At 34.1% G+C, this 25,374-nt stretch overlaps 1 protein-coding gene across 1 annotated transcript in view; it reads right to left on the reverse strand.

Moving 5' to 3' along the window:
• LOC136985576 (asparagine--tRNA ligase, cytoplasmic-like) overlaps positions 1 to 25,374 on the reverse strand; it is a 64,677-nt gene continuing 39,303 nt past the window's right edge. The window contains exons 8-11 of the mRNA XM_067282893.1: positions 19,468 to 19,554; positions 13,589 to 13,645; positions 8,729 to 8,884; positions 1 to 126 (exon numbers count right to left, since the gene is read on the reverse strand). Coding sequence (XP_067138994.1) covers positions 1 to 126; positions 8,729 to 8,884; positions 13,589 to 13,645; positions 19,468 to 19,554 — 426 coding nt within the window. The remainder of the gene's footprint in view (positions 127 to 8,728; positions 8,885 to 13,588; positions 13,646 to 19,467; positions 19,555 to 25,374) is intronic.

Genomic DNA, 25,374 nt, shown 5'->3' on the forward strand with positions numbered 1-25,374 from the left:
TTACTCGGCTACGTGTCTTCGAGTGCGAGACTGTTCGGCTCTGTACGATTGTGCAATGCAAAAGACATCGCCTAAACTAGGAATGACAGTTTCAAGATATAATTGGGAAGACTGAGTCAGATATGCCTAAAAATTTCAAAACAAAAATTATACATTATTACAATCACAATTATTTCATATTAAATTTTTAAAATTTAAATTTTCCAAAAATTTAAATTAAGACTATTAAAACTTGATGAAAGAAATATATGAATATATATAATTCTAAAAGCACTTTTCATAAAACACAATTTATAGGTATGTGAATTTATATTAAACTTATCAATTTAAACTGGATTAACAATCACTACCTACTAACTACTTCCAGGACTATAAATCAAGTATTAGAATTAATGAAGTTTCAACAGTTTTGACCATTATAAAATGAGAAAATTTATTTTAAAAATCAAGAAAAATTTTATTTTTTAAGGTAATTTACATGCAACAGATTCCACACACATCTAATGAAAACGAATGATGCACGTAAAACTTAAATTTTATATGATTTGAATTATCAATTACCAAATTACAAATTAATAACACAGATATACTTAATGCAATACACGATATTAATATTTCAATAATATTATTAAGTATAATAGAAAAGAAATACTAAGCACTGATTTTCAATTTTTTGAAATAAAGTATAATATAAATTGAAACATTATATTCAAAATGCAGAAATGAATTTATATTATAATCTAAGAAGTCATCTTTAGAATACACCAAACGGCACGGAAAATATACGTCATTTTATTAAATAATTTATAAAATTTTAATGAAAGCAACTTGAGAATTGTCAAAATATATATGAGATGAGACAAAATGCAATTTTTTTATTAGTTATCATGATAAACACTTTTTGTCTAATAACATAAATAGTAATTATATATTACTATTGATAACTACAAAGAAAACACAAATATTGAGTAAATAATATTAATAGAATGATTTAACACATTCTATGGTTGCATTAAAAAACTGAATGATGACAACAAAAGATTTCACTTACTCATTAGAATAAACAAAGATCAGTTCAACTTTTTACACAATTTAATAGATGATACTTATATTAAAAAATTTTATCAAGAGAAACACACTTGCTTATTTGTGTATTCACTTCAGAAAAAGCAGAAAATCCATATGATTCACACTATACTACATCACTTAGAAAAGCAAATTCTTCAAGTAACTAGCAAAGAATTAGAAGTTCAATCATCATCATGCTGTCTTTACAACACAATGTAAAAATATTAATTACTTCATGTGCTAAAACTACTACTACTACTACTACTATAAAAGTTTAGAAGGCCGTACCTATGGCTTAGCCTTGGAAGAGAAGTGAGAAGAGGAAGAGGGGGGGGAAGATGGGGCAAGGATGATAGAAAAGTGTGAAGAGAGGGCCGTGAGCGGTAAGTACCGGGCAGAGATAAGAATGCCAAGATAAGCTTTTACAAAACGTGGGCCTAGGCCCACAGAGAACAGTGTGGGTGCTCCAAATTGGAGGTGACAGATGAAACCCGACAATTACAGTACACTTAACTAAAACAAGAACAAAATGCTCCTTCGAAGGAGAGGTAGCACACAAACACCAACTCGGAGTGGACGAAAAACACCACGAAGCAAACGCCGTTACATGGAATTCCGAGTAAAGCACGGGTGGCAGATGAACATAAACTGACGAACCACTGTCTTGGGGGACCCTGAGTACCATGTAGGACTTACTACAGGTTCAGGGGTACAAGAAAGGTCGCGTGATGAACATTCCCCAGATGAGAACATAACATCCCCAAAGTGGGAGAACAGAGCCCGATAGTGAAGAGGCGCCCGACAGAACACTCGGTCCCGATAAACCGAACACAATGAGATAGCCTTTAAGAAGCCGAACGTGGGTGCAAAGACGAACACCCGGTGAGAGCCCCAGGGCTCGACATAACAGAACAATACCACGACAATACACGAAAAGCAAGCATTCGCGACAACCTTTGCTGACAAGTTCCCATCTTGGGAAGGTCCTGGGTGCCATATCGGACTTACAACCGGCACAGGATTACAAAAAGCCGCGTGTAGATCTATGTGGCAGGATCAGAGGAGGGACGCCTACTGGAGCGCTGGTTAGTACTAGGATGAAAGTTCGGAGATGTGATCCCTGTGTTGTAGATGAAGGTCTTGAAGGCAGTTGTTGTTTTCTTGTTGAAGAGAAAGTCCTTATTCTGACAGGGCCAATGGAACCCTTGGGAGTACATGACACTTTTCAGCTGGACACGGTGGGTAGAGTACACTGGGCAGTGGAACAGTATATGTTCTGGTGTTTCTTTCCCCTTCTTGCAATCACACATTCCGTTGCCTTTGTTCAAGAAACGTTTAAGGTAGTGTTTAAAGCCGCCATGCCCAGTGATGAACTGCGTTGTATGGAAGTCAGGAGTGTAGTGGTTCGCTTTGTTCCTCTCTTCGATGGTTGGGAAAAAGTCAAAAGTGCTCCTTCCCGTAGAACCAGTGGCCCACCTTTCTTGCCACCTACTGATAGTGAATTCGTGGAGCTGAGCTTTGACCCAGCTGAGTGGGACGAAGGAGAAGGTAGGTTCCGCTATATTACAGATGGCCTTCTTTGCTAAGAAGTCCGCTTTGTCGTTTCCTAGTACTCCGGAATGTCCCTTGGTCCAATGGAAAGAGATGTTAATGTTTTTCTTTTCCAGCAAGTTGGTCATAAGCGTGATGTCCTTAATAAGTTTTAGATTTGTGTTTAGTGCCTGGATCTGATGGAGCGCCACCTTACTGTCGCTAACCAAGGCTATCTTTTCCTTGGCTCCTTGTTTAACTGTCCTCTGGACGTATTTCAATGCGTTGGAGATTGCCAGGCTCTCGGCTTGATTGATCGTACAGAATGGACTTAATTTGAAATACGCCTGATGGATCACCCTACTGTTGTTGTTGAGGTGCACAAAGGCAGCCCCTACACCCATTGGGCCTTTCGACCCATCCGTGTAGATAGTGGTGCAAGTCTTCTCACGAATCCCAGAGTTAATGTCCACCACTGGGGGCACGGTGGCGGGGTGCACTAGACTGTAATCATTATATTTATCGATACCATTTTTGAGAATGTTTTCAGCTATGGTTTTAATCTGAGGCGGAGTAGTATTGCAGGTGACCAGGTGAGAAGGGAAGTGCTTGAGTTGGAATAACCAGTATCTACCAGCCGCCTTGAGGTCGAGAGGGATGGTGTTGGCTATCACTTGCAGCCCACTGGTCGGGGCCGTCCGATAGGCCCGACACACAGTAATGAGACAGCAGCGTTGAATTGTTTGGAGTTTTTTACTGATTTGTTGCCTACGGGTAGCATATCCCCAAACCTCGGCGCCATACAAGACAGCCGGCTCGATCGCACAATGGTAAATAAGAGAAGAACTTTTGTGGCTGAGGCCCCAAAGGTTCCTGCTAATGGACCTAAGAGCGTGCGACATGGTCACCGCTTTTTGCTTTACATAGTCCATGTGGGGCGACCAGGTCAATTGGCTGTCGACTTGTATTCCAAGATATTTGATTATGTCTGTACACCTGATTCTCTCATTCCGAATTTTTATTGATGGCTTTTTATTGAGCGGTTTCTTCCTTGGGAATACGATACAAGCACACTTATTGGTGTTGATGATTAATTTGTTTTTGACAGTCCAGTCCTGGATGTTGTCCAGCAGGGAATTCATTCCGCTTTGAATAACTTCTTGATTCCTGTGGTTCATCAGGATAAGGGTATCATCTGCAAACCCTATGATTTTGGCTTTCAAGTTGGAGTGAGCCTTATCCTGGATGTGAAGAAGACCATTGTATAGTATTATCCAAAGTAGGGGGCCCGAACTCGACCCTTGGGGGCATCCCCTAGTAATCTGCTTGATGACCATCTTGCCAGTTGGGCCCAACTGTGCTTGCCGGTGCGTGAGAAAGCTTCTATAAAGCCCAAGGATGTTAGAAGGGCAATTTATGTTTTTCAAGGCCAGAATGATGGCCGGCCACCAGGCATGGTTAAATGCCCCCTTAAAGTCTATGGCTACAGCCAGAGTATGTTGGTCTTTCTTCTTAGCCTCCTTTATGCTGTTGATTAGTTCCTGGAGGGCCAAATTTGTACCTTTCTTTTTTCTAAACCCATACTGCAGAGGGTGAAGGGTGTTGTTGAGTTCTGAATGATGTTGGAGCCTCCTAGCCATAAGGGAATCCAAAATTTTCCCCATTATCGATAAAAGCGAAATGGGTCGGTAGTCATTCGGGGTGTTTGGCTTGTCGCATTTCGGTATCAGCCTAATTTTTGCCACCTTCCACCTGTCCGGGAAGTGTTTCATTTGTAGGCATTTGTTATAAATTACCAGGAGGTGGGCTGGGATTGCCCTAAGAGCCCCTTTCGCCATTTGTCCGGTAATTTCGTCTGGACCCGGCGCCTTCCTGTTGTTTATTTTCCTGAAAAGGGTGGCAATTTCTGTCATTGAAAAATTTTTGTCAGTGATTTGTTTATCCTCTGTCATGCTGCACGTCCTGATGTGATCGTGGTACTGAGTGTCTTCGCTGGGGTTATCGTCAGGAAAGAGAGCATTAAGAACATAACTGTAAGTTTCCTCGATGCTTTTGGTATAATTCCCGTCTTCCTTTTTGACCGAGCAGGGAGTGTGTGCAGCTTTTGTTTTGTTAAAGGCTATATAGTACGGTATAGTCCATGGCCCTTTCTCACCCACCCTGTTGCAAAACTGTTTCCAAGATTGTGTTCTCGCCTCATTTATGGCCTGTTTGTACACTTTTTTGATTTTTAAGTATTCCTGACGTAGGTCCTCCTTACTGTTTCCGTTAGCCTTCCTGTAGCCTCTTTTTGCTTTTCTTGTTTTCTTCCTCAGATCCTGGAGGTGCGAGTTCCACCAGGCTGTTTTTGTGGTATGAAGTCTCTCCTTAGTGGCTAGCCGATATGCCATGTGTAAGGTATGGGTTAATTCTTCAATAGCGTGGTCCAGCTCCCCAGTGGTTTGGATGTTGATAAGAGGGTCAGGCTTCCAGAGAGTTTTGACCAAGTCTTCGTAGAGGTCCCAGTTTGTGTGCTTACTGATGGTGCAGATGGCAGGAGGAATGGTGCAGGCAAGTATTGTGAGGATGTAGTTGTGGTCACTAGGGACCATGTAGTCCAGAGTCTTGCAGGAGTGAACAGACCCCAGTATCCTATTGTTCCCTATGCAGACATCTATCCAACTCTCACCCTGGGCCGAAGAGAAAGTAGGAAGGGGGGAGGTGTTGAGAGAGTGGAAGTGGTTCTCCTCCAGAAATTCCCTGACGATTGTCCCCCGTGGGTCTTCCTTTTTAGCGAACCACAGAGGGGATTTAGAGTTGAGATCGCCTGCCAAAAGGATCTGGTCAGTCCCTAAGGCTCGTATAGTGTCTCGGACTTCCTGAAGGGGTCCGAGGATGGGGACAGAGGGAGGAAAGTATGCTGAGATGATGTAGCAGTTGAGGTTGCTTTGCTGAATACTAATCGTGGCATGGTAAGTACCGCTTAATTGCGGATGGAACTGAACAATTAAGTGGGGGTTGTAAACAGCCACCGCAGCCAAGGTAGGTCCTTGAGAAATGGCCTCGAAAACCCTGCATTTACCCAAGAGGGCAACCCTGTTTTTAAAAGTGTAGGGTTCCTGGAGAAGGGCGACATCAATATTTAGGGTAGTGACATCCAAGGCAAGCTGGGAAGTTGCGGCCTTACTTTTCTGTAAATTGGCCTGGAGGATGTGAAGATTGTGCTGGGGAGGGGTGATACAGGTGTTTGCAGTTATAGGATTGCTAGCTGTACTTGCTGTTGTAATGATATTATTGTCCATAGTTGGTTTGCATGATGGCCCTTGATTTCATTTTCTGCAGTGTTGGGCATTTCTGGTCAAATGCATTGTGTGCTGTGTTAATCTTTTTCCCCTTATTAACCATGTCGTTAGCTTCGTTGCAGTTTATACACCTGGGCGCCTCCTCCCTGTGAGGGCATTCGTGGAACCTATGTTCCTCCCCACAGTGACTGCAAGTCACCAGCTGGTCACACTCTCTGGCATAGTGGCCGTAGCCGCAGCATCTGAAGCACCTCAATATATACACGAAATCATCTACCCTTATGTTGCTCCATGATAACGCGACATATTTTTCGTTGATCATTATTTTCCTAATTTCTGGTGTGGTCGTTACAATAATATGCCTGCACTTCTCCTTAACGTTTCCTCTCTTTAGGAAGGATGTTATTTTGCACTGCTCTAGAAAGTTTTCCTGTGCCAAGTTCCCCCATATTTTATTTTGGCTGTAGAGAGTAGGAAGGACTTCATTGTCTCCAATGTATTCAGGTACATTTAGCATAATTAATTTAGGTTGCCGTCTCTGAGAGAGTTTGGTGTTCAGTTTATTTGAAAGTTCCGGGACTTCCTGGACTGCTTTCAGAAGCTTGGCCCCATCTCTATCCGAGCCAACCCTTACACAAACTCCATTTCCCCTGACATTTCTGATTGATTTAATGTTCACTCCCAGTTTCTGAGGCTCTATCTTGGTCCTCAGAGTTTTAGAAATCTCTTGCGAATTTTGTCCGTCGCCTTCTTCGCCCGGTTTGGGGTACAAGAGTAGTGCCACTCCCCCTCCTGGGCCCTCCCTATTAATCTTCCCGGTAATAGCCTTACTTATTGTTTTTTGTGGTAACACTGTGGTTTATGTTAGCCTTTACAACATCGGCGAAGCTTTTCTGCATGCCAGTGTCAGTGACTTGGGTCTTCCCCCTTATTTCTTTAAGGACTCCAACTAACTGGTGGACACACCCGTGTAGCTGCGTAACCCTCTCCCTAATTTCAGCCCTTTGAAGGGTGTTCGGACCCGACTTGAGCGGAGGACATAACTTCATAATTCTATCAAGCAGAGATGCTGCTTCTACGATAATCTGATTTTCGATTGAGGAACCCATTTCTTTTGGCCTAGGCATTTCCTTGTGTGATTCCTTATGTGTTACCTTCAGTGGAGTTGAGACCACCATAGGCTGTATGCCTCCTGGGACTTCCATTTGACCCCACCAGTAAATAATATAATTCAGAGCAAATAATAAAACCAATTTTAAATCCGATGACTAATTAAACGAAAACCGTTGGAACCGTTGTAACGGCCGAGCGAATGTCCGTTAAGTGGAAAGAAGCAGCAAATTTGCCAAAGTTTCCAACTTGGCCTAATTTAAAAAGTATTATGGTTCCAGTAGCCAATTTTGCAGCCAAGATTGCTGAAGCCGTCTGCTTTCCAACGACACCACTTTAGTTGGCGGATGGAAAACCAGCGGCCCGATAGAGCCCGCCAAAGCCCGACTTAGAACCGGTAGAAACCTCAGATAATCAAGTCTGACGGTCCGGTTGCCGGTCCCGAAGCCCAAGTCTCCAAGTGCCCGTAGCCACCGAAAGAATTGGTCCACCCCACAAAAGTGACACCAAAGTGATCCTTAGGACAACCCGAAGCGAAAGATGCAACTCACCCCACAAAACCAGTTAAACCCAAAGAGTAATTACGCGCAAAACATGAGCTGAAAATAACCCAACTTACAAGCTCAATGTAAAAATATTAATTACTTCATATGCTAAAAGATAAAACAACATAATTTGTCCATTTAACTCTCTTGCTATTATCTCCATGTAACTCAGTTTTACTCTTAATATTAAATTGTTCTAGGGCTAAGAATTTAAACTTTTTATTCTGCTCAATAAGATTAATTGTTTAATTTGAAACAAAAGTTGTTCATCACTAATTCATTTATGCAACCAATGATAAATTAGCAAATTTCTGCATTAAATAAAAACTTTTGGATTCTTATTAAATTATTATTTTCAATATTAATAACTATAAAAAACTTTAATATGAGAATAAATAATAATAAAATTTCAATGCTGGCAAATACCTGTAAAAGTTTGGTCTGACTGTTAATACAAATATTAACAGTCAGACCAAACTTTTCTGAACTTTCTTCAAAGAATTCAAAATTGAATTGAAATGTTTTGATATACATTACATACTCAGTGATATAAATTTTTATTTATTCCCTATTTCAAAGAACAGAACAATCTATTGTTATAACAACATACTCAAAAATCAAATAATTCACAGTAACTTATTCTAAACCTAATATCACAATTGTGTTTAAAGATCTTCAAATAATTTTGTTTTATAGTACTTCATTCTATTTTATAAAAATACTATATTAATAAATGCTCTTTCTATTTGCATTCTGACTTTTAATTAATGAACTACTTTAATTTAACTTTTATCTTTTTATTGCTTATTTTCCTGCACTTCTGATATTAATTCTGTATCATTTCTGTCTACATCAACAATTTACGTAAATAACTGTTTGTTAATTTTTAAGTTTGCTGTTTCTATTGCTTTCTTTTGCATTAGTTCCATTAGAACTATTTCAAATCACATATAATGCTCTACCTACCATTAACTATCTTACAACTTTAGCTTCACACACAAAAATAAAGTTGACAAGAGTTACAAATTCAAAAAACTATGAAAAATGCATCCATATTTTAACAATCAGTCAAACATATTTGAATTTTTATCTTAATGCTAGAATAAAATATTTTATGATTGATCAAAAATGCTATATTGTCATTTCATCATCATTCTCATATAATAAATGTGTGTGTAAAATCTTCTTAATTACCTCTTGTCCAAAATAATCCAATTTAAATAAAGTTGAACCACCTTCAACTTGAGCCTGAACAAGCGTAGGTGGCGTAACTTCACGATAGCCTCGACTAAAGTAGTGATCACGGAAACACTGAATCACCGTGGAACGAAATGCCATAATTTTTGAAAGCTAAAATTAAAGATATAAAATGAAAATAATTATTTTTGTGGTAACATATAAGATTTAAAAAAAATCAAATTTATAAAATTAAAAATTATTTTAAAAATTCTTAACAGACTAAACAAATTTTAAAATATATTTCTGGCTGAATAAATTATTTTAGAATTTAAAATTAAAGTAGTAGTTTTAAATTAACAAAACTAAACACAGTTGAACACATCCATTCACTTCACCTAACAGCAATACTTACTTAGTGTCATTGTTCAAAAAAGCAATTCTAATTTTATATACAAATAATGTTCATGTACAGCTATAAAATCAATTGTTCTTTCAAGAATTTCATACTGTACCATTAATAATTATTTGATAAAAGAATATAGCATGATCTATTACTGAAATAGCATATATATACAAAAAATTCAACACTTATTTAATAATTATAAAATTAATGATTTCTATCATCTGTGCTCAAAATCCAATGTTCTAATCAATTGTATACTGTATATCTATGGATTTAACTATCACTTTCATTATCTAATAACATAAATCTAGAAATGTACTTAAATTTACTGTGTTTTGGTTGAAATTCATTCGTTTTCAATGAAATGTTTTTGTGATACAAGTACGATTGCATATGCTGAAGTATATATATAGTCACTACAACACTTATTGTAATTGAGACTTAATAAAAATGATTTTTATGGAAATATTTTTTCATCTGAATACAAAACAAAATCTACAAATAAATTGAATCAACTTTTAAAAAGATAAGACAAACTTATTTTTTGTTGAAGTACAGTACAATGTCATCGTACCAAAATGAATATCTATCAGTCGTATCGTATTTGCGCAATTTTGGAAATTGATCACTTGTTACACCAGGACGTTCTATCTCTTAGCAAAGGCGTTTCAGGTGGACTGATCCGATTTGAGCCGTAATAGGGGTGAGGAAATCGAGCCGGAGGGACTTAAGCGTGCAGTCAAGCGCTCTGCAGGTTGACAAGACTAATCGCTCATCGCTTGCCTAAAACTGCGTGTGTAGCATCGGCCTTTTTTCTTTTAAAATTGTAAATTTGCCGCCACTGATCATCAGAAATATGATTTTATCCGTTATCTTTATACTTTTCTTTCTGTATAATGTTTTATTTACGTTTATTTTCCTGTAATTTGAGACGATACAGCTTTAAAATAAACAGATCAGGTCTCACTTGCCAATAGATTATCTCAACTTTCACCGATTGTCGTCGGTTCCTTTGTAATCGGAGAGGAATAGGACCCTGTGTCAATTTTCACTGTTAAGTGTTAATTGTTTTTGCGGTAATCTGAGTAGAGGGGAGAAGTTACTTAATAAACCGCCAAGTGTTTTATTACTGTTTAAACAACTGCTCCCCAGTTGTTATTTTTAGTAATTGGAGAGGGGTAGATTGTGTGTCAAGGTCAGTTAAAGTTTATTACTTTCGCAACAGGGTGTCATCTGAGCTGCCACCCACTCCCCACTTAAATGACAACAACGTGCTAAGTGTTTTATTATTATGTAAACAAAAACTCCTCGCCCTGTCAGAAGTGGGTCAAATGTCAAGGTTACTATTTAATAGTTAAATATCAAGGACAACATTCTGTTTCAATAACTATTCATAGTAACCTTGACATTTGACCCACTTCTGACAGGGAGAGGAGTTTTTGTTTACATAATAATAAAACACTTAGCACGTTGTTGTCATTTAAGTGGGGAGTGGGTGGCAGCTCAGATGACACCCTGTTGCGAAAGTAATAAACTTTCACTGACCTTGACACACAATCTACCCCTCTCCAATTACTAAAAATAACAACTGGGGAGCAGTTGTTTAAACAGTAATAAAACACTTGGCGGTTTATTAAGTAACTTCTCCCCTCTACTCAGATTACCGCAAAAACAATTAACACTTAACAGTGAAAATTGACACAGGGTCCTATTCCTCTCCGATTACAAAGGAACCGACGACAATCGGTGAAAGTTGAGATAATCTATTGGCAAGTGAGACCTGATCTGTTTATTTTAAAGCTGTATCGTCTCAAATTACAGGAAAATAAACGTAAATAAAACATTATACAGAAAGAAAAGTATAAAGATAACGGATAAAATCATATTTCTGATGATCAGTGGCGGCAAATTTACAATTTTAAAAGAAAAAAAGGCCGATGCTACACACGCAGTTTTAGGCAAGCGATGAGCGATTAGTCTTGTCAACCTGCAGAGCGCTTGACTGCACGCTTAAGTCCCTCCGGCTCGATTTCCTCACCCCTATTACGGCTCAAATCGGATCAGTCCACCTGAAATGCCTTTGCTAAGAGATAGAACGTCCTGGATGTAACAAGTGATACAATTTGAATCAACTTTTAAAAAGATAAGACAAACTTATTTTTTGTTGAAGTACAGTACAATGTCATATTAAAAAAAAAAAAATCTAAAATTTGTATTGTATTTTCAAATTTTGTAAAATTAGTTAAAAAGAAACTTTAAAACTCAGATATTCTTTTCAAACTTTTCAAGTTAAAGGTTTATTGAATTTTTACTAAAAATATATTTCATTTGAAGTAGTGAAAATTATTTGTTCTTTTATCTTATTATGAGGATCCGAGAGCTATTCTCTTGTAAAATTTTAAAAAATGCATTAATTTAGAAACCCATCCATTCCCACAGTAATTAGAAAACAAACGAGCAGGTATTTGTTTTAACAGTAAACAATCGACTAAGATATTCATGTTAAAGAGGGGTTTTTCACAACAAGTCCCTTACCCCTCACATCGACCAGACAACAGTTCAGAAATATATTAAACAATCTATTGTTAATCATGAGAAAGTTGTTAGTTAACGATGTCTACCAGGAGAATCTAAAACCAAAAGGAAGAAATAGGAGACCTATGAATCAATTTGTTTAAACTACCTTGTCCAGTGATAACACATTTGCAGGTGTCACAACTACCAACAGGTAGTCATGAGACCAAATTTTCGCGCTAGATGAATATATAACAGTTGCACATCCAACCTTCCAAGCGGACATAATCAGGAAACGGCTGTAGGGAGTTGTCCTGCCATATAGTCCCCAAAGAATCATCCTTATAATTTTATGCTATGTGCAAATATCGTCCTGAGCCTCAATAGATATTCTATCATTGGATATGACAGAGGTATGATACTTAACTACTTGTTGTAAACTCTCTGGGCAACCTGGATTTAAGATAGAGTCAGTAGATATCGAATCTTAGATGTACGCTTATACTACCCCTATCATTGTAACCACAGTATCTCTACAGTATCTAGTTTGTATATCTGCTTTATTGTTTTATTAAAGTTTTTGTTTTGTCAACCTGTCAACTTGTCTTTCTCGAAATAACAGACACCCTATTGATGTCCTTGTGATCTCCCCACTAGATTGTTTTAAGACCTTCCTATTAAGCCATCCAGTGATTAAGTGAGCAGGTCTTGCAACTTGACAACTTGAGGGCTAACCCTCATCCATATTCTCACATTATCATGTTTTCTATTAAATTTTAAATTTTTATTTGAATCTGAATATTAATTCTGATCAAAGTAAAATTTTTTCTGATCATCCACAGAATCATGTCATAGAATATAGAAAATAATGTTTTTGATTTAGTACTTGCATTAAAAAAAGACCTAAAGTTGCCTGTTGAGATTTCCTTTATAGCATAAAACCAATGTCAAGTTTTGAATATAGTGATATATCAATACAGCCAGTAAATTACTGCCAGACAATCTCTCTCTCTTTACATAAAAACATATAATAAATTATTGTGACATCATTACAATGCCAGGCTGCAATTTTTAATCGTATTTTTAATTTATTTAATTTAAAATGCTTACCATCTCAAATTAGTAGTGTTTTGCCCTGTACATCATACTTTTCCTGATAGATGACTGGCATGACTCTATTGCTATCTAACTCCTTTCAGGGGAAAATATTTGAATTAACTATATTTATATATAACTAATTAAGGTCTCATGCCCCTAAGCTTTCCACAACTGGTCTCAACTTTCATCTATCTAAAGCCATTCTTGAGATTAACGAAGGCCAGACAGATGGAGGACAGTGGGAATTTATAGGTCTACATTTTTTTTCAAAATGCAACCCAATATTGGAAATTTAGCTTAGAGTTTAGAGTTTCAAAAATTTATAACTTGCTCTCAGTTAAACGTGAAATAATTTTTTTTTTGCAAAAATGAAAAAAATCTAATCCTGTCTTTAATTTATCAATTATATAAATTAAAATTAACATTTTTAAAACAATTTACACTAGATAATTGGAAAACAGAACAAATTTATTTTCAACAATAGAAAGTAAATATGTAACACCATGTGACAAAGATTTATTCATATTTTAGATGTATTATACATTATATATATATATATATATATATTATATATAATGTGAATAAAAAAAATCACATCTAGAAGAAAAGTTATTCAAAAATTTTGTATGTAGTGTAGATTTTTATTCTATACATTTTGTAGCATTTTCTATAAATTGTTTGTACAAAATAAAATGTTTAAATTAGAATTAAAAAACATTTCTACAACTAAAATAATTACAGCTAAATATTATAGTAACATATTTTAATACATTTAAAATTTTATTCTTCATTCTATTAATTGAAACTTGCAGTATATAAAATAATGTAAACTAAAAATAAAAGATATAAATTTGTTTTACTGTTTCTCCACGTAACATCATGTGGCGATTATCTAACTGTACATCTACATGGGATTCCTGAAATGATAAATATAATTTTTTTTATTAAAAGACTTTTTAAAAAAAACATTCTATATATTTAAAAATTATTATAAATATTTGATGAAATTATTTTTAGATAAAATATGCCAATGTTTTATTTTCAGAAATTTCCAGAAAATTAAACTTTTAACTATTATTACAATTAATGATTTATTTTTATAGGAAATCCTTGTTAGTTCAAAATTCAAAGGATAAAATAATCATGACTTAGAATTATCTAAAATTTACATATATCTGTACAATATGACAAATGAGACATAGCTGATGTAATTTATTAAGCAAATGGAATGCGGTTATGTACACAGAAAGCTATTTTCGTTAATTGATAATGATAATATAAATGTTAGATGTTATAAATATTTTATATATATATATGAAGATAAACAGCATGTGTCCGATGAAAATCTCACAGGTTGCCAGATAGTTTTTATAAAAAGTAAAGTAGAATTCCTTGAAATGAAGCCCAAATTATATTTTAAGAGACCCAAAAAGTAGTAAGTCACCCAAATGTAGTAGCCTAGAGCCCTACAAATATCTTAATCTACTACTCATAGCCCAATCTTGCAATTCCGAAAACCAGCTCTCTTTTATGAGATAAGAGAAAAAAAGGGTGGCACCCAAAAATGTGTTAATATAAAAGCAAAGCCATATTAACCAGTTTAGAGTTGTTCTTAGTCTATTGCTCTCTTACAGTGTGGAGCACTTTGATCTAAACAAATGAGTTAACATATGCATATCACAGTTTGTACAAAATTTTCACTTCAAATTTTGAAGTAGCCATATTTCAAACTAACCAAATTCCTTAATGTGTAATTCTCTATATCCCCAACTGGGACAAAAGTACAGTTACAAATTAAGAGGACTTCAAACTATCCAAGTTCAAATTATGAGATTTCCTGTTTATGTTAAAAATCACTCAGTTAACTTCTTTATAAAAGTTATAAAAGTTGACAGTTATTCTCAAATTATTATAATATACTAGCTGACCCGGCCACGTGTTGTTGTGGCTCAAAATGTATCTATTATAAATGTATAACATTTCCCCCATGGGGTGAATTTCAAAAAATCCCTTCTTAGTGTACAGTACATTCTCTTGACGTACCCTATTAAAACGCAATCAAAAACGCGTTTAAAATAGTATAATAAAAGCAGAGTTCTTCACAGTAAGCCTTAATCCTGTCCCTCTCCCCGCAGGAGAATATCGAAAAATCCCTTTTTAGTGTATATTCTGTTGACGTAACCTATTAAAACGCAATTAAAAACGCAAAAAACCGCACGTAAAATAGTATAATAGAAGCCGAGTTCTTCACAGTAAGCCTTAATCCTGTCCATCTCCCCCCGTGGGGGAATTTCGACATGTATATTATATAAAAACACGTGCGTATTCGAATGCAACGTTGTGTCAAAATTTCAAAGGAATCGGTAGGAACAAACGAACGTTATATTTTATTTATATAGATAGATAGAAAATGATCTGCTTTAGTCCATTCTCACAGAAAAGCAAACTTAAGTCGTTAGAAGTTAGTGCCATCTGTTGGACATAAAAGCCTTAATCCATATATAAATATATTTTTGAAAGGGGGGAAATGGTGGTCTTCACATATGCCACAAACCTTCGCGAGAGTGTATTAAACAACTTCCCAAAGTTTCATGGCAATCGGATAAATGGTGTGGTAATGCATGAAGGACAAACACACAGCCAGACATACATTCATTTTTATATATATAGATATATATTATAATAATTTGAGAATAACTGTCAACTTTCAACTTTTATCAACTTATATATATATATATATATATAATTACACCCATTTACACATATTGACTGCTACATAAAAAGTCTGCATTTAAGCAGTTTTTCCAACAAAATAAAATGATACAAATAAAACGAGACATTAAAGCCTGGACTCCACATTACCTGAAAACAGAAACTCAGAAACAGAACTGAAACATACAGAGTTTTCGTTTCAGTTCTGTTTTTGTTTTAACTTGACTATACTAGCACCAAAATGAATGTTACGTGGAAATGCATCATCTGTTGATCAGTTCTGTAATTGTCATAAAGAGACAAACATGGACGATACTACAGATTTTGCCATGCTTTCTCTGTATTCATTAACAATGAAATTGTTAATAATCTTTGAATTATTTACATTTTTTGTTGTACAGACATCTGTATTTTCTAACTTCTTCGATGAATAATTCCAAATCTATTTGTTTCCTTGACCTTTTCGCTACACTTTCTGCCATTATGACAATCAAACTACACATGACTAATGCACGTGACTATGTGTCACAAATCCTTGTGTTTTTATTGGTTGCAGTACTACAGAAGCGTGGAATGAAAACATAAAAGTTAAATAATTTTTAATGCTTCCAGTCTTGTTTCTGTCCAATGTTATCGGAATCTGCGACGTAATCGTAAAAACTGAAAGCCAAACTGACAAAACTTTCAGTTTTGGAACTGAACGTTCCAAAACTGAACATTCCAAAGTTTTACGATTACATCGCAGATTCCGGTAACGTGGGGTCCAGCCTTAAGTATGTTACCAGAAAAATAAAATATTTCACATGATGATTATTATTATTAATTTTCTCTATATCTTAAATTATAATGTTTTTTGGTGTTACTATCAATTATTTTTTATTGAAATTCTTAATATAGAGATTTAATAATTGTGAATAATATATTAATCTAACATTGTTCACAATTATTATAAATTTTAAAAAATGCAAAGAGCAAAATATCAGGGATGAATTACAAAAGGTACAAAAGGATAAAAATAAAGGTACACATGGAACTCTACTCCTGACTATACTGTTGATGTATAGTTAGTAACAGATGTCTCTCTACAGAACAGTATTCATAACAAAGAGTAACTGCACACAAAACAAAAGAATGAAATTTACTAGCTAAAAAGTTCTTGAAAAAAATGATTCCACAAGTGTTCTTTCTATTTAAATAATTTTTAAAGGATTGACATGGCCAAGAAATAAATCAATTTTGTGTGAACATTTTATATATGCTTATACCATGTCACTACTTAATGAGTCTACTTTACTCAGAATTTAAAATAAAATGAATAGAAGTATCACATTAGAGTGGTGTAAAGTTTAATGTCAGCATCAAAATTTAATTTTAAATATAAAAGCTAAATCTAACATATTCATTTAACTGAAATACAACTAAATGTAAAACTGAAATAAATGTTAATCTTAACCGGGGATGAGCAACACCGGCCGGCCCGTTAAACATGTTTATGCGGCCCGCCAAGCATTTCTAAAATTGAATTTATTTATCAACTTTCTCCCATCAATATATTGTTATAAAATTAATTATAATAAAATGGTAGTACATACTAAACCGAAACAATTTTTTGTGACGAGTTACTCACTTGTCGGCGACTTGTTCAAACATGCAATACGAACGCGCCGCGTCTGTGCTTGTTTGTGTTTGCTTCTGTCACACAATCAGTCAGACTGGTAAGCTGTTAACTAGCAATTTTAGCAATTCTTGTGTTTCTTGAAAGGCGTGAGTGCAATATTATTGTCAAAAAGGTAATATTAGAGTTTTTTTTTATTCAAAATTAAGTTTTCCTACAAATTTTTTTAACTTTTAAATTTTTAATCCATAATAGCATGTCGGAAAAGCAAACAAAAAAATGGAAGGTTGCAGATGAGCACACTCATTTCCAAGAAAAGTGGAAATTTGATTATTTTTTCACTTTCGTCAAAGATAAAGCTGTATGCTTAATATGCTCAGAGACTGTGTCGACATTAAAAGAATATAACATAAAAAGGCATTACAATACAAAACTTGAACAACAATATAAAAACAGGACAACTCCGGATAGATAAGTTTAATCAAATGGAGAAAAACTTAGAAAAGCAACAGGCTATTTTTAAAAATCAAGCTATTTTATCAAATACGGCAGTAAAGGCTAGTTTTGTTGTCAGTCAAATACTGGCAAAAAAAATGAAACCCTTTGCGGATGGAGAGATGATAAAAGAATGTCTGACTGCTGTTGCAGAAATAGCATTTCCTGATAAAATAAATATTATTTCAAACATTAGTTTATCAAGATTCACCATTGCAAGGAGAATTGAAGACTTGTCCGAGAACATAGCAACAACGCTTCGTGAACGCATTGCAAAATTCGAATACTGTTCTTTGGCACTTGATGAGAGTTGCGATATTAGCGATACAGCACAACTGGCTATATTTTTACGTGGTATTGACACCAAATTTAATATTACCGAAGAATTGTGTTCACTGATTCCAATGCAAGGGACTACAACCGGCAAAGACCTGTACGATGAACTAAAGTCTGTGTTGGAAAATTTTTCAATTTCATTAGAAAAGATTATTGGTATATCGACAGATGGAGCACGAGCAATGTCAAGCATGGAGGTAGGAGTATCGGGAAGGCTATTTCAAGACATTAAGAAGGTCACAGGAAGGGAAATATTCGTTAACCACTGCATCATTCACCAGGAAAATTTGTGTGCGAAAAGATTGAGTTTGCCAAATGTCACAGTACCAATAATTAAACTAATCAATTTTATAAAGTCGCGCGCGTTAAATCACCGTGAATTTAAAGAATTCCTGAAAGATTTAGAAACTGAATATGGCGACGTGGTTTTTAATACCGAAGTACGTTGGCTTAGTAGAGGTGCAATGCTAAAAAGAGTATACAACTTAAAAAGCGAAATACAATTGTTCTTGGATATGAAGGGATATGCCTTTCCTCATTTTGGTAATAAAGAATGGATGTGCGATTTTGGGTTTCTTATCGACATGACTCAGCATCTCAATGATCTTAATGTGGAACTTCAAGGCAAAGGACAGTTTATTCACAATTTGTATGATAAAATTCAGGGCTTTGAGTGCAAATTAAAATTGTGGAAACAACATCTTTTGCAGAATAATGTGTCTCACTTTCCACATTTAGAAAAAGAAAACGTTACTACTACTCAAAAATACGCACAATATATAGACATTTTAATCAACGAATTTCAATTACGATTCCAAATGTTCAAAGCTGAGAAGACAGCGGTTTCCATGAAAATGTTTTCCTTGCCATTTAATATCGATGTGGATACAGTTCCCGAAGACTTTCAAATGGAAGTGATTGACATGCAGAAAAATACCGATTTAAAAAATGTATTTTTCTCAGTAAACATCAAAAATTTTTAAAATCTTATGTGAGCCCTGAGAAATTTCCACTTTTGACGAAAAATGCAAAGCAAATGATGTCTCTGTTCGGAATTACGTATGTTTGCGAACAATTATTTTCAACCATGAAATTAATCAAAAATGACCACCGATCAAGACTGAGTGATGCACGATTAGAAAGCTGCGTACGTGTAGCTACCTCATCAATTCCGGCTGATATTGATCAGCTTGTATCAAAACAACAGTGCCAAATTTCTCATTAAAAATTTCAAGTAAATTCGTTTTTCTGTTCTTTTCTTGTTTGTTTTTATTTTGCATTAAAATTTGTATATGAAATCTTTACTTTTTTTAAATTTTATATTTTTTTATTCTAATGTTTATTATAAATAAAGTTTTGTAAATTATTAATAAGTGTTACTTTATGTGCGGCCCGCAAAAAAATTTTAAAATTTAAATTGGCCCGTTGATTAAAAAGGTTGCTCACCCCTGATCTTAACTATATATAACATAAATTACAAAAGAAAGTTAAATACTTATAACTTAAAATTTATATCTAATTAAATTGATTTTCATATTAATACATTATTTATTTTTATAAAAGCATTTATTTATTCCATACTTCATTCAAAATATTATCAATTCCTCCAGCTGGAGACAAGCCAATTAATTCCCAGTAATCACACTGAAGTTCATGATCTCCAGGAGCCTATAAAAAGAAAATTTTTTTCATATTTTAAATTATACCTTTTTAATATTTATTAATTTTATAACTAAAATTTTTTATTCTCTGATTATAATTATATAATTCGTTTTCTAAAAACTGCCAACTTTACATTATAATAATAATTCTACTGTATATATTCATTTGGAATAATTACATCAAAGAAGAAAAACACTCATGCACCCTCTTTATCCTGAACAGATTTTATCATTTATTTATTTTTGAGATGGAGCATTAGCAAAGCATCTTCTATCTGGCTTACAGAATTGAGTTCATTCTAAAAAATTTGATTAGTCAATTTTGATTTAACTTTGTCATTTTACATAATATGAGACGAGGAAATTAAAAATGTAATAAAAAGTCAAGAGTCCATGACTTGATTTGAGATATAAAGTCACTAGTGTAAGCACATGCAATTTTTTAAATTCTTTTTTTATTGTCAGCAGTTTGCTGACATAAAAAAATAAAAAATGACTTTCTATACCTGGCCCCCAGATTTGTCTTTGACACCTCACATGACCCTTCTTCAGGAAAAGGCCAGAAACCCCTGATGTATACATGAAGTAGCTACTATTAGAAAATTAAAAATTGCAAATGAATAAGTACATTCCTTCTTTTTTTTACATTCTTACAGTTTCCAATAAATGTATCCAACACTAAATGAAGCAGGTATGAAAATGCTAATACACAGGGTATTCAAGTAAGGTGTTACAAATCAACCACTTGAAAAATGTAATTCTAATAAAAAAATTGATAAGAATAAAAAGAAAAGTCCTTCAGCCTGACTTGTTATAATAATCAACTATTTTATTCACAAAAATGTTTTTGACTTCCTTTTAATTTATCTTCAATTTTATAATCTGTTCTTATTAGAATAAGTTGTATAATTGTAACAAACCTTCAAAACAATAGAATTTAAAATTATTTAAAAATAAATGCATCAAAAGTATTGATGAAACATTAAATTATTTGTCAATAATTTAATGTGATAATACAAAGAATAAGCTATAGAGAAATTTTATCAACATATAATTAACTAGTGACTTTAATTATTTTATTAATGATTTTTTCCAAAATTGATATTAATTGTTATTATTGGGCTGCAATTTGAAAAAATTGTAATCTAGAAAATCCCATTGTCATCTATCCTTCTTTAATCTCAAGAATGGAATTAGACAGATGAAAGCCAAGACCAGATACAGAAATATTAGGGCAGGAGGACCCGATTGACTATATACAAACTTCTGGTGCATTCCAGAAGTCATGTTATTACAATTTAAACATTTTTCCCCTGAAAGGAGTTAGATAGATGACCAGCATGACTCTGTTGTTAACAGGAAACATATGATGTACAGGGGCAAGACACTACTAATTTGAGGTGGAGAGCATATATTTTAAATAAACATCATCATCAAACCCAATATATTTTAAAGCTATCGTCCAACTATAAATTATTAATATTATAGCCATTTCTAGCCCTATTAATATTCGGCTTTAGTTGGACGATAACCATACATTTTAAATTAAATAAATTAAAAATTGCAGCCCGGCATTGTGACGATGTCACAATAAATAATTGTTCGTTAGTTCTTATATTGTTATCCCTAGAATCACTTATGTTTATACCATATGTTTCTATATTCAACAGTTGACTCAACGGTAAGAAAACGCCATTTCTAAATGGACCATTGAGTTCTCCGTTGAGACTACAGTAGAGCGTCGTTTATCCGAAATCCGGTTATCCGAAAGCTTTCCAGTCAGACTGTGTCATGCTGAATCGAACTTTTTTGATACTAGATTAACTTCTAAAGTATAATTTTTTTTGTTTTTATATTTTTCAATATATTTATTTTGTTTGTACAAAATAAAGAAATAATTTTTAACGATACAATAGCCTCGATTATTATTATAAAAGTTTTTGTTAGGCTTAAAATTGACGAAAATTCAACACAAAGCGACACGCAACAGAGAAAAATTTCAACATCAGATAGGTTAATATTTTTTTTCACACATAATCGGTTATCCAAAAAAATCAGTTCTCCAAACAACCCCAGTCCCCAATTGATTTGGATAAACGATGCTCTACTGTAGTGACATCAGCGCTGTTTCACTGTTGAGCTCAATGATCTCAATGACCTGAAAGACCATTGAGTATTCAACAAACTAACATGGCAGCTTCCATTAAAAAGTAAATTTTGCTTATTAAAACTATCCATTCACTCTTGCTGTGGATGCTGTAATAGTGGACAGATTAATGAACGATCTGCATATGATAAAACATGTGATTGCACGATTATGTTGGATAATTTGGTCAATATTGAAATATTAAGCTTTTTTCCATAAACAAACTATCTCCACAAATTTGTCCAAAATTGATTACGACCGATATTTGGCCCTCATTAAGTCTTCCTAATGATATAAATATTCAAGAAATTCAAATTATTAAAGAAAGACCCAGTATACAAGAAAATGATATAGATAAGGGTTCATTTGAATAAAAGAATTTATTTGAATAATGGTTAAGCAAGTTACTTTAATTATTTAGCAAAACAGTCACAATCATTGCTTTCTCCTTAATTAAGTCAGCAATCATAAAAAGTGCCCTTTCAACGGAAACGCTTGTTTTTTCTACAAAACATGACATCAGATCGTTCAACGGAGGGACTCAACAAAAAATTCACCGTTGAGTCAACCGTTGAATATAGAAACATAAGGATCATTTTTAAGTATTTCAATAACACATAAAAAATTCTTTCATATATTCTTTAATTAGAGTTGGTTTTTCCAGTTAACTTTGATGTCAAGCTCTCACATCCATTTCATTAATAAAGTGCTACACCTTCCTACTCTTAGCTATGGATTTGTAATGTGTAGTGTACCCTATATAAAAATATTTCTTTCTCACCTTTGATTAACTTCATAGTATGGATGACGGATATTGAAGTTTCTCATTTGGTATTATCATTATGTAATATGTTTATCACAGTTAACTCCTAGCTGATAATCCATTTTTTCAACATAAGGGTTTCCTAGAAATGCTACTTCTTTGCTTTTAACTATAGAATTCTTCTTGCTTTTATCCTTGTACCTTATTTTTTTTGAAGTGTAAACTGATAAATTTTTTCTCTAGATTATTCTTTGCAATACCACATTAAATTATCATTAAATAATTTAATTTTCACATAATCTACAATCTAAATGTAAAAGTTTGGCTAACTTTTAAAAAAGTTTTTTCACTAGATTCTTTTGATGCATTTATTTTTAAAAAATTTAAATTATGTTGCTTTAATTGTTTATTAGAATAAGTTGTAAAACTACAGATGGTTCAAAGGAAGCTAAAAAACGTTTTTGTAAATGAAATTGTTGTTTACTATAACAAGTAGTGTTGAAAGACTTATCATAACAGTGTGGATTTCAAGGATAAGAATAAAAGTTTAATATTTTAAAGAAACCTTTTTATTGTAGTAAAAAGAAAGCCTCTGATATCTTCCCTTCAGGGTGAAACATGAACATTTCAAATCAAACCCAAGTTATACAAGTTATATATATAAAACTTGGGTTTGATTTGAAATGATGAGGTAAAAAAGAAATATTTTTATATAAAGTACACAACAGTCTATATCAGTACAAGTTAGGAAACAATACAAATTCTTATATATATATACATATATATGTTGCAGGGACATGATAAAACTGGAGATTTGGTCAAATCCCTAAGGGAGATAATCAATTTACTGAAGATGTTAAAATGGCAATTCTATAGTCATTTCCCTGAAAAAATAAGTGATTTGATCAAATCCCTGTACTATTTTAGTGAAAAAATAAAATAAACAAGTCAGGACTTGCATAGCACTGCTTGCGCTAGTTACCTGCCCCCCTTGTCCCTTCAACAGGCTGCCAGTGAACTCTGGTGCACGCAATTGCACAAATCATTATGTCACGATAGTCATGGGTATTTATACTTTATTTTCCTTGTAATTTGTATGATTTTCAAAATAATGGCTTTGAATACAGGACAAAATCAGACTCAAACTGAATTTATGTGTGAAGAACAGTTCAATGAAACTATCAGGATGTGTTTGAGCGAGCGGCATGATAAAGAAAAACCATTGTGGACTCACGAAAGAATAGAAGAAGCTATCACAGCCATTGACCAATTTAAATTAGCAACAGTACTTAAGTTTCAACAGACAACTAAACAGTATTACTATGGAAAAAAATACAATCTAATGGAAGTAGGTACTAAAAAATCTTTCATTTTGAAGAGAAAGTGTGACTCTGATCCAGTTGTGAAAATAGTGCCTGCAGAATTTTATCACATACTTCAGGAAACTCATCAGTCAACTGGCCACTGGAGTCAGAGATAAAATGCTGAAAAGTTTGAAATTGCGATACTTTATACCCACTTCAGTTGTTCTGGAGTTTTTGAAACTGTGCACAGTATGTCAGTCTAAAAAAAAATTTCCAAGAAAAGGAATCGTCGTTTGCCCAATTGCGTTCTGCGACTTCAACCATTGTGGCCAAGTGGATTTAGTTGACTTGCAGTCAACCCCAGACAGAAATTACAAATGGCTATTACATTACCAGGATCATGTGACAAAATTTGGCTTTCTGCATCCGTTGACTTTTAAAAGAGCAGCTGAAGTAGCAATGGCGCTATTAAAAATCTTTCTGGAAGTAGATTGTCCTCATATATTGCAAAGTGACAACAGCTGTGAGTTTACGGCTGCTGTCATACAAGAATTGACATCCTTGTGGCCAACATGTAAAATTGTAAATGGTAGGCCTAGACATCCAGCAAGCTAAGGATCTGTTGAACGGTCGAATCAAGAGGTTAAAGCTATGTTACATGCTTGGCTTATTGACAATGACACAAATAATTGGGCTACAAGTTGTTACTTTGTTCAGTTTCAGAAGAATTCCTCCTTTCATCGTACATTCAATATCACCTTACAAAGCCTTATTTGGAACAGAACCAAAAACAGGACTCCAATCTACTCATATTTCAAAGGAGTTGCTTGAGAAGCTTGTTACTGAAGAGGACTTGGATCAGCTTCTTAAACAGCAACATAGTGACAACACTCTGACATCAAAGAATTTACCAGCAACTCAATTAATGAAAAATGATAATGCTTCAACTTCAGAAGTCAATCCAGAAGCTGAATTAATTAACTACAATGCTTCAACTTCAAATTTAGAAGATCTACTAGCAACTGAATCAATAACACCTGTACAGCCAGTTAAAACATCTGTACTGTTAACAGAATCAAAAACAGAAGCAGTTGACAACGAAGTAGAACTACATTGTGTTGTTTGTGGAATAGAATCTACTGGAGCCCATTCATGTGACATTTGTAAAAATCCAGTACACGCAATATGTGGAAATAACATAGGAGAAGAAGGATATGGATCAAAAATTTTATGATACTTATGCCAAAAAGAAAAGAAAATCATGCCACAAAATACCTAAAAATATCAGCTGAAAAAATGAAATATTTTTCATTGAAGAAATTTAAAGATGTGTTAGTGAATTCCACAGTTTTGGTTTATGTACCTAAGGTAGATAAAGGTCCATTAGATGGAAATAATATTACGGGGATAGTATTAGATAAAAAAAATGGTTTATACCAAATTGGTACTTCAGCTGGCATTATAAAAGATTGGCTTCCTAGAAACGCTCTTCAAATAGCTACAACCACATTTACTAAAACCATCCCACCAATAAAGCTAAGTTTGTGAGAAATTGCTGGAAAATTATCTTTATTCAGAGGTCAAGGGTTTAAGAAATGTTCCTGTGAAAAATCC

Source organism: Centruroides vittatus, unplaced genomic scaffold (genome assembly GCF_030686945.1).
Source record: "Centruroides vittatus isolate TY-2023 unplaced genomic scaffold, ASM3068694v2 contig_971, whole genome shotgun sequence".
NCBI classification, from domain to species: domain Eukaryota; kingdom Metazoa; phylum Arthropoda; class Arachnida; order Scorpiones; family Buthidae; genus Centruroides; species Centruroides vittatus.